Consider the following 11,494-nt stretch of genomic DNA (forward strand, 5'->3'; position numbering starts at 1 on the left):
CGTTTTGATGCTACAAAAAAATCTACGATAAAAATCGATTACATTTTTCAAACATCTAGGCTGCTTTGACCTACGTAGGAGGCGATGCGCAGAACATCATTTTAAGTGTAGCTGAGCATAACATGATGCGGCGGAGAGCATTACATTGCTCATCTCAAGATCAACAGATCATCCGCCAAAAAAAATTGGAACGCTCTGCACATGTTTTTTGGTTCAAATGTTTGATTTCGTGATGTTTTGTTTTGAACCTATGTGGACTTGCACCACTAGCCATAAACCTTATACTTAACTGTTGTAATGCAAACTGCAACGGTGATGGACTTACTTTAAACTGTGACGTAATTAGCCAAAGGTTGAAGCAGGCGAACACAGTCTCGATGATAGCTATGAATAATAGCTGGTTCACCGACGTGATGCCGAGAAGAGCCCCGAATGTGATTAATATTGTTGCCGCCATAATGTCAGCTTCTGCAAAGATAATACGAATATTTAATACCAGAATAGATCATTAACATATTCATTCAGTCAGTCTCTCGCTGTCAAACATATCTTAAAGTTTTCTATAGTTTAAATTTACCTAATGTATCTCGAAAATTTAAAATTTCACATTAAGGATGAAGTGCAGATCCATGTACTTTGCTTATAATTACTTAAAAATGTTCAATGAATAAAAACATCTTGCTGTCGAATACAAACCGACTGATGCATGAATCGGTCTATACGGACAAAAATAGCCCTAGAATATGTCCCATCAAGCAAAAAAGGACCTTATACCTACCGAGTAAAGTCTTCTTTGTGATGTAAATAATGTTATCTTTCATGTGGTACCACGACTGGCAGAGCAGTGCCCATTGTATTACGAGTGCGGCGAGGAACATGTTGAACCCGACGCCACTGTAGCAGTACTTTCTTAGAAAAGTCATAAGAAACCCGAAACCAATGAATATCATTACATGTGTGCCTTCAAATCCTGTAACAGAAAATCATAAGTTAGGTAATTAAAACAAATAAATCCTTGTTTGATTGTAAATGTGGATAGCTACAAAGGGAGAGGAAGGAAGAGACCGAAGAAAGTACCCATGGATTGTGTTAAAGATTATATGCTTAAGAAGGGAGTGACTTCAGATATGACTGCTGATAGAGATGTACGGAAGGGCAGCACATCCTGTACTGACCCTCCGTAACAAAGGCAGGTTAATGACATCCTTGTTTGAAAATTGAAGGAGGATGTAATTTCGAGATAATAATAAAAATGAGGTGGAATAATCTATAGAATTATAGATTGTGCTACAAATTTTTGAATGTACTGAAGTTTAATACAAATTAATGTTACTAACACCCGCTCTCACATACACTGATTCATTTATCATGCAGCACAAAGAGCATCGATTTATAAAATACGTACAACAAAAGATGTGAACAAACTTTGCTTTACGCTACAAATTTTATAACATACTGACATATATGCATTTACATTTTAACGCCATTTTACTTAATTCCCTTATGATTTTCTATATTTTATACTAACATTTTCCAGCGACTATGTCGGCGCGAATTTAAAAAATACTTTATAAATGTGTTTTGGATATGCATTCTAATAAACATCCATTCATTCATCTAAACATTCGCATTTATATTATTAGTAAGACAATCAAAATAACTGTTACAACTACTTGATTAAAACGTACATCATCTAAAAATTTTACACCAACAAAATTCTAATATCTGGAACAAACGATTCCTTTCAAATCTTAACTCAGAAGGTACGATAAATACTAATTAGATTCGCGACTGTCTCAATTGTTACCAATACGCCTGAAACTCGGCTTAGACAGAACAATCGCCCCGTATTACTGGGGATATATCTTTCCTGTACTACGAGGTAATTTCATCGGCCCAGATGTTATTAAAGGGGACGAATGATCGAATGAGGGATAAGGTCGATCCACGTGGAATCGTATTAATCTTGAAAGACTTTGTATTGGTGTCGAAGTAATTCGAGATGAGATATATTGATTGAACTATGTTGTATTAATTAGTAAGCTAAATATACGATTGTTAGAGAAATTGCATAACTTTGGATAGAAGTTATGTAAGTATAAATCAAATCAAGTATAAATAACAGAAGGTCTAACACGAAAATTCTAATGACAGTTAAAAATTACTTATTTTTAACGTCATTGACAAAACATTCAAGTGTTTTAACAATATTCGTGATACGTTCTCTATAGTCAAAGTCAATATAACATTTTTTGGACTTTTAGGGCCATTCCCACTACTGGCTGATAGGGGCTCAGATAGTCTAAAATGACGAATGAAGTGACGTCTCCTGTCAGATAAGGTAACAAAATCCGATATTTTACACGTTGGATTGTTAGCAAACAATTTACAACTTGGGAGAACCGGCCTTTAATTACAAAAATGATACAAATTTGAAGGGTATTTTCAGGATATAACGATAAATTATTTGCCTGTATTTTAGTATAAATATAGTCGCTAGATTTTAAATGTCACATACAATATTTTTCACTGTATGTAGTATCAAAGGGGAATTACGCCCTGACCTGTTTACATTCTATACACAAAGTTCTTTAAAGCAATTCCAGTGGACCACGAAAAAAAATTGTAAAGACGTACGTAAGTCTTAAAATTTTAAATGAACTTTTTTGTGCATTGAATTAGTTTTTAAAGTTAGAAGATAGTTTTTTTTTTAAAAAAAGAGTGTTTTAATTAATGTTAAAACAAAATCGTAAAATCTTAAACAATACAGTTCGCAAGTGTTTCGTTGAAAATAATTTCAACAATCATCTAAGTGGATTGTAGAGAAACTACGAAAGGAATGTACAATCAGCTGCATAAATGTGTATACACTTACAAAATTTAACAAACGCAACGCAATACGCTTTCAGATTCAAAAATATGAATGTGCGAATTCGTATATGTACTAACAAGTACGAACCCAAACTATTGACAAATACGTCCATAAATATAAAAAAAGTATAGGCTTGGCTATAACTGTAAAGTTTTGTAAATGCATAAATATAGATTCCACAGACTACAAATACTTTCCTAACCTGGATATCAATCCCTTCGTTAACGAACACATCAAACAATGACTCAAGTCAATACATCGGACGTATACTAAGTTCACAAACAGGATTACAAAGCTACTTTGCTACGGGCTACATGCATAATTAACGTGCTACGAACTTCGTAGCTTCGTAGACGCTCTATCCACAATCTTAACATACTCAGTTATTTCCACTACAACAATTCATGATATACATTAATCCTATTAACTTCAAGGTAGAATTTATGGCAAGAGTAGCACATTTCTTAATGGAATAAAAGAACAATCTATACATTCAGTACTATTATTTACGCTGTTCATTTCGGTATAAAGATTTTTTTTTAATTTCTATATATGTGTCTTTCCGGAAGATCGCGTTGGTTTGTTCTGAACTTGGTAGGAAAGGGAGTTGACGTTAGCAGGAATTTTTTAGGTTATTTTATCTAACACAAACTGTCGAAGTCCCGTACGCCCGTTAGTTAGTTATTTATTTAATTTACTAATATAATAAAGAGGAAATATTTGTAATGTTACGAAAACGTTTTCACGAATATTGATCTCACTTGGCATAAACCTTCAGTTGTTTTTATAATCCGAATGAATTAAATAACTAAAAATGTGTCAACCGTATCTTAACTAATATTTGAACATATTAAACTTCAATGAATTGAATCCTTTCCGCTAAATTTCACCGTAATCATTGACTATCGAAACCCTAATTAATAACTTATGGCGTCGTTACTGTATTGACCCAGTTAAGGTAATCCTGATAATTATTTTGGTCACCCATTCAAATTATTTGCTTTAGTAATATACGGATAAACTCGTTACCCACGTTCAATTTTATCTGAGTAGTACAATCCTTCAGATAAATCATCTCGATTTAAAAACATCTCTGGCCTCGATCCAATCAATTAAGAAAAAATTACCCAGTAAAAAAATCTAAACGACATGTTTTACACTTTTTTGCATTACAAAATTCATTTGGACAACGCCGGGTCTAAACACCTAGTACAGGGTACTTCTTACGTTTTTACTATGGAATATCATACACGAATTTTTAGTATTATTAGAAGTTTTAATTTATCTTTACAATTTGCTATCACAGAGTGCGCGGTCGGCATTGTATGCAACCAATTTGGAATGTGAAAAACGCAGATTATATCCTGGCTTTTGAATGTGTGTAAATTATAGATGAATATTTGTATAGGGCTCTGTCACCCACAGATTCTCGCTTTAGGGTTGCCACTTAAAATTAAAATATATTTTTCTGTTTTAAAAAAAAAAACCAAATTAACTATTTTTAATAAGTAAACGTAAACAAATCCTGCTTTAGTTTTATGATTTAAGATTTTAAAGAACTATAAAAATTTACATGTGATATATGATAGAAAAAAAAAAGAAATTTAGAATAATCAACCGATTATTGGGCATATCTGAATAGGCATTAAGAGAAGTTTTTATGCAAATTTTACCTGCTTAGTTATTTAATTAAAAATGATATTAATGATTGGTTCGAAAAATATGTGTATCTTTGTCATTATAAAATGTTTAATTTAATTTTGGCAGCCCTTAATTAAAACCCTATCCTCTGACCTGAATTCAGCTCGTATAGGAAAACTGGGCGGAACTTGTGATCTCTAAAAGTGCTCGTTGCTTCTTGGTGCATTTCAATTAAGCGGGGGACGGGTGGGGCAGCGTATTCACGCTTATAACAGCCACTGCAGTGATAACTTTAGCGTTTAAAAAGTCTCTATCATAATTATTAATATTTTATGGTAAATTTACCTTTAATTAAACGCTGTCCATAGACATTCGCAATTGGAGATGCGTTGCCTACCCTTATCCGATAGAGGAGGAGATGCACATAAAGAGGATATTTCCCCTTCCTGTGTATCTCCTCCTCCGTCAAATCCACTTCCCCTTCCCATCCTCTCCTTATAAGTAGTAAAGAGAAAGGGACTTAAATTAGGCCTCCGGCACCTTTTATATTTTATATTGTATATAGAATTTTAGATTATATATATAAATTTGTTTGATTAACAAGCATTAAATCGATTGGCTAAAGATTCTATTCAATGTACTCCGATCAATATGAATCTGGTAATAGTTTCTGATTCACTGAGCTTTCTCTACATTCTAAGATATATAGTAAAAGCTCATCGGAGCGCGCATTACAAAATAAATAAGCTCTCCGTTCGTGCAATTCACTGTAATAGCAACAGAACGAAGTCCTACGCATTAAATGTAAGTTGAAATATAAATCTAAAAATGTAAGTGAACTATACTCGTATATTAAATTTTAAATTATTTGGAACTATGCTATACACTCGATGCTGTAGGGAATATATTTCTAATAAGATAAAAAGGTATATGTTTTATAACCTAAAAATTAGAAAATGAGTATTTACATTGGCATACTATATTTTTTTCTTATGGTATCAGTATAACTCCTTGTTGCATTCACATTTGCTTTATTGTAATTTAAAAATATAAATTTAAACGGCAATAATGTCCATAAGAAAGTATCAAATAATCACAGCAAAAAGATTTAATTTAGAAAGTATCCGCTCCGCTCTTCACTATGGGACGTTTAACATAAGCATCGCGTTGATTGGCTCATCCCGAGCTAACGGCGTTTAAATTGGCCGTGAGAACGACAATCCACTCCCTAGTGCGGGTCAACCTCGGTTACGTTAAATTAATGTACAGTATCGGATACGGTTCGATTCCGTATAATCGAATCGTATTGAGTCTCAAAAGTATCCGATAAGAATTGTGTCATTGAATCGCGCTTATTTTACAATACAAATACAAATAAAAATATTGTTTTGGTAAGCAAATTAGAAGTCAGAATGTTAAAAATGAAAAAACTTTACAGATATTTTGAATAAAAATTATACATAAAACAATCATGGTAGGAAAAATTCTTCGACACTATAGAAGGATTTTTGTATAAGCCATGACTTGAACTTGTTTTTTAAATGACGCGAGGCTGGTAGCCGCTGTGACGTTACTATGTTTCTCATCTTCACATTACTGTGTTTCTAAAATAATCTAATTGTCTCATAATAATTACTCCCTTTTCTTTCATTTTAAATGTATAATTCCGTTCGCGGATAAAAAAAGACAAAACTCCTTTTTTGTTTCAAATCATTTCAAATAATGTTAGAGAGCTAAAAGGTTTTATATTATTTAATACATTTTCAAATAAACATTATCATTATCAACTTTTCCTTGTCCCTATAGAGCACAGTAAATACTGCTCTTCTATACATCTCTCAACCGTCATATCTGTATCTACTCTCTTCATAATCAAAACCTCTTTCACACAATCCATACATACTTTTTTCGGTCTTCTACCTTTGTAGCCATAGAACATTTTGCATCGTCTAGTTCTATATCTTCATATTATAACAAAATTGGAATATCTTTTTGTAAAATAAAAAAAATCAAGATTTCAGGAAGATAAGGGAGTTTAATTATTTTTTGTCTGTCTGTCCGCAAGCCGCATTTGTTCCGGGTAATCTCCGTAACGGCTGGGCCGATTTCGACTGGACATTCACTAAAGGGTAGCTGACATAAACAGGCATATTATAGGCTACTTTATTCTTTATATTGTAATTTAAAACATTAATCGGCCAGACATATAATTAGCGTTAGATGATTTTTCGAAATCAATCATAATTGGTTACGCGTGTCCTATTCATTAGTATCGAATTACACATAGCTGTGACGTCACAACAGGAGGATCTCGCGCTCACCTTCACCTTATATCATTAATGTTTATAATTAATATCTATTAATTTAATTACAAAGACGTGCTTGTTAGACGGTGGGGAATGTTACACTAATTAGTAATATTATTCTGAAGATGAGTTCCTTTGACACGTTTCCTCATTGAAAGTAATGTTGAAGTTTTTATACGTACACAAGGCTTATAATTTGGATAATATTTCTCATATTACAGTAAAGATAATGAGAAGTTTCAATACTTGACAGCAGTGGAAGAGCTTTCAACAAAATTAACATTTTCTATTATACAATTATGACAGCCTTTTTGAGATTTTCATCTTACTAATCTTACTTCTTACTAATTTTACTAATATTATAAATGCGAAAGTTTCGATGCAAGGATGTTTTTTAGAGTTTGTACGCTGTACAGATTTCGATGAAATACCCCTTTAGACCACGACCACACAGAATAACTACAGCCGGCAAATGCATGTCAGAGACATAATTTTAGTTTTTCCTTACCACTACTTTATTAAGTTAAGGATAGGAAGGGATTTGACGCAGGTAGGACGCATAACCTATAGAAGAGGGAAATATCCACTTTCTTCACGGCCCTCCGTCGATTAAAGGTAGACAACGCATCTGCAATTGCAATCTAGGGACAAGGCTCGCTTTGCAATTTTGGCGAAATCAGGATAGTTTAATTGCCTTTTGATATTATAAAAAAAATGAAATTTTAAACTACGTTACTCAGTCTTTTCTCTGATGTTATTACATTTAAAAGCCAACGTTAAATAAAACCGGATACCAGTATCATTAAAACGTTAATGTGGGTTTATACGGCGTGTGATTTAACAGTTGACAGTGCGCGCTAGTCCAGCCATTGTGACCACAGCACTCAACGAAACTGTGCTTGTAAAGTTGTCATTTCAAAATGACAAGTGAAAGAGAATACATCCCTGCAAACTAGTACTGCAGTAACAGTTTAAAAGTGAACACCATACTAATATTATAAATGCGAAAGTTTAGATTGATTGAAGGATGTTAGTTAGCGTTTGTAGCCTAAACGGCTAAACGGATTTCAATGAAAAATTGGTATACTATATATTGTATATATTGGTACACATAGGCTCTCTTTTGTTTCTCTTTTAATTCTACGCCACGGAGTCGAGGGCAAAAGCTAGTATTAAATAAACACTGATTTTAGATCTCATCGTAAAATATTTAGATGATAAACCACTTATGCTGGGTTTTTGAAGTTTCCACTTATTTTATTATTACCTAGCGATTCGTCAGCGTCAGTTTTACGTATGTTTCAACAGAGTAAAACTAAGTTACGAAGTTGGGAAACACAGGAAGTTATCGATCGAAAAATTGTAACGAATAGTTAAATATAGGATGGGAAACCGGCCATTAAAGAAAGTTATGCTAGTATATGTGCGTGCGTAACTCTTTCGGGTTATATCGTACTAGACTGGCAATAACCATGTAGATATATGATGTAATCAACAGATGGCGTTGTAAAATTACTCTATTAATTTAAATCCTTCATGGTGCAATTATATAAATAACTTACCTTAATTGTCTTCGATATAAAAACCAAACAGTTTTTCTTCTTTTCGTAAAAAATATAGTAAATAAGACAAAGTACCTTGTACGTCGAATTCCTTTACACTTCCGTACTTCACGAACCAGAAGTACAAGACCATGAGGATCACTTGAAATATTAATAAGGACATAAACTTCATCCTTCTGTATTTTAGTAGCATGTCTGTAACCAAAGGAACAATTACTTGCATATATTAAGAGACAAGAGAGTAAGTAGATAATTTTTTCACTGTTTTTATTCGTAGTGATATTTTTAAATAATCATTACGTATATCAATAAGTTATGTCAGTACTAAATTGTTATTTGTTATTCGCGCCCTCCTTTTATGCCACTTTCTATATTCTTCTAGGTTTTAAATAGTTTCTGATAGACAACCGTTAGTATCCCTTTCATAGGGCTAGACATCCTTTTTTGAATATACCTTGTTAACTGTTCTGGAGTAACTATGTTTATGTCCCGAAGTACATGATTGCATTAGTGACAAATTAATCCACGCGGCGCTAGTGTGTTCAGCCTGCGTATTGTTCATCTTTCTGATTTAATTAAACTCAAATCATTGTTGAAAATTGATGATAGAAATAAATTTGTGTTTACATAACTGAGACTTGAACTCAAACACACGCACAATGTTGCTGTATAAAGAGTAACCTGTAAACGACTATGTTATATTTATTTATGACTTTATTATGTGTTTAAATACGTACACTAATGGATTTTCTATATGGGTTTTGCCAACCCAGTGGATCTTCCTTTCGCACTGTGACAGCACTTAAAATTTATACCGCCATCGTCAAAACATACGTTACAATTTAAACTGTATATTGTGTGACAGAAATATTTCTATATCATATTTATTGAACATACATTTAAAATTTTGATACGAATGTCTTTTGATTTTAAAATGTCAAAATTTATAATTTATTGACATTGTTTTACTTCTCTCTTTCTGCTGGCATATTAATGTGCGTCTAAGAAGTTTCAATATTACTGACAATTCTGCTAGGGTTGAAAATAATGTTGTATTTTTTTATTTGTTTATAAGTTATTAGATCTCTTACATACCTGAAATTCGATAATCTTCCGTTTTTGCTAAAAGTTTTGATAACTTATTTGTATGTTCTTTTCGAGACGTATCAATAAATTAACCTATACCTTTTTTACTTACTTTAATTTATTAAATAAATAAAATAAAATAAATGGCGAGGTATTATTTATGCCTTCTTATGGAATGGGTTTACTTTTTTGTGTTCAAATAAAAGCAGCTAGAACATTTAATTCCCAAGGTAATTGTTACGTTTTAAATCAAAAAGAAAACAAATAAATATAAGAGATAAATTTTGTTTAGATTAAGAATGATTATGTCAGAGTTGCTTTGTTACGCAACTCGGTTACAGTAAGAAATATTTTTGTTGTCTTAAAGAATTAAGGCTGGAGATAAGAAAATTATTCTTTAACGACGGGATTAATGGACCGCTGGAAAATCTTACTTTGGTTATCTGCTTCGAGTAAAACAAATTAACAGTGAATTGAACAAAAGTTTATTTGAGTGTTAAAAATATTTTTATAACATAATTGTTAAAACATTATCAAAGTAATCTTATTTTACTTTTTTATCTTAATAAATGTTTAACAATGTTAAGTGTTTGATGGGATTTAAATCTTGGTAATAAAAATCCGAAATTACCATGTCAAAAAGCCCACTAAATCGTAAAAAACTGTTTACAAAGCTTAAGAAAATGGCAAAACATTTATTACTACATGTTTTAGTTTTAATAAAAGTAATTTGACAAATGTAAAATTTATTCGATAGTTGTGGTAATGGAGAATTTAATTTCAATTCCGACAATTTCAGATGTAGATCGCCGGACGGCCATTATGCAATTGACTGCACGCGAGTGCATAAATTTTTCAAATTTACTGCCATCCTCTCCTTCATTTTGCAAGTCATAAATATGTTAGTATTCAACGTGTTTTTTCGACAAAGGATGGTTTGATAAATAGTTTAATTTTATCTTTATAAATGGATAGCTGTTCCCATGCGACTTCATCCGCATGAAATTATGAAAAAAGTATTTTATTGTTTACATTTGTCAAATTATCAATTGCAAATGTCATAATGACATGACATGATGACAATCTTGCTTCCTTGATGTTGACAGCAACTTATGGTCTCTTTCCCACATTAGGGTTTTTATCCAAAACATTTACCCCCTAAGTTTAATGGCGTTAAAATATTTAGCCTAAAGCGTGACGCAAGTGTAGGGCTTTTTATTAAAATATGAATTATTCAAAAATATGGTGTAATTGCTGACATCTTAGGCAACTAAGAAGTGTGCGTTTACGCTTTATTATAATAGAATAGATATACGGATGTATGTGTAAAACAATCTATATCAGAGGATCTTTGGTCATATTTTTTATGAAAATCTAAACGGTACGATTGGGGAATCCGCTGGACCCGAGACCCAGTCAATAGGCGTGTTGACAGGGGTCTGATGATAAGGGACATTGTCGTAAAATGGACAATTGAACCTTTTAATTCCTATGCTTCAATTCATTTTGTTTGATATGCTTTGTTTCTACCAGTTTTTAATAACGCATGTTGCTTAATAAAGTAATCAAGATTTATCCTGAGTTTATTTAGACTACACTATTTTGCAGAGCAAATATTTTATATTTCAGTAAACAAATTGCTATATTTATATTTATTTAAATTTGAAAGTAATAAACGGAAAATTAAAACAATTCAAAACCTTTCTATTCTAAAATTGTTAATCAAAAAATAAATTTCTTAAAGTCGACAATTTCTTTTTACCAAATAATACAGTCAGTATAAAATTGTTACAAAAGTTTTCACTTCACTCTATATGCAAAAAACGTTATCATAAAATGGTTGAATTAAATATAAGAAAGAAAAAAAAATACCTGCGATTTTTTTGTAAACAAATTAACCAGAAGTTTGTCACGCTTGCGTTGTGCCTGAAGAACATCTACTTGTCCGCTGAAGTGGATATCGTGTAAGAATAAATGTCACCGTGCAACATTTAATTTCGATCTATTGTGAGTTGTCTAGACCGACA

The 11,494-nt window shown here is 32.1% G+C and overlaps 1 protein-coding gene across 1 annotated transcript in view; it reads right to left on the minus strand.

The window, feature by feature from the left end:
• Positions 1-9,319, minus strand: part of LOC106108814 (ammonium transporter Rh type B-B) — a 12,882-nt gene extending 3,563 nt beyond the window's left edge. The window contains exons 1-4 of the mRNA XM_013290089.1: positions 9,119-9,319; positions 8,457-8,576; positions 779-970; positions 326-468 (exon numbers count right to left, since the gene is read on the minus strand). Of these exons, the coding sequence (XP_013145543.1) occupies positions 326-468; positions 779-970; positions 8,457-8,574 (453 nt within the window). The 5' untranslated portion in view covers positions 8,575-8,576; positions 9,119-9,319. The remainder of the gene's footprint in view (positions 1-325; positions 469-778; positions 971-8,456; positions 8,577-9,118) is intronic.
• Between the last annotated feature and the right edge of the window lie 2,175 nt (positions 9,320-11,494).

The sequence above is a fragment of the Papilio polytes genome, unplaced genomic scaffold (genome assembly GCF_000836215.1).
Source record: "Papilio polytes unplaced genomic scaffold, Ppol_1.0 DF821400.1, whole genome shotgun sequence".
Lineage (NCBI taxonomy): Eukaryota > Metazoa > Arthropoda > Insecta > Lepidoptera > Papilionidae > Papilio > Papilio polytes.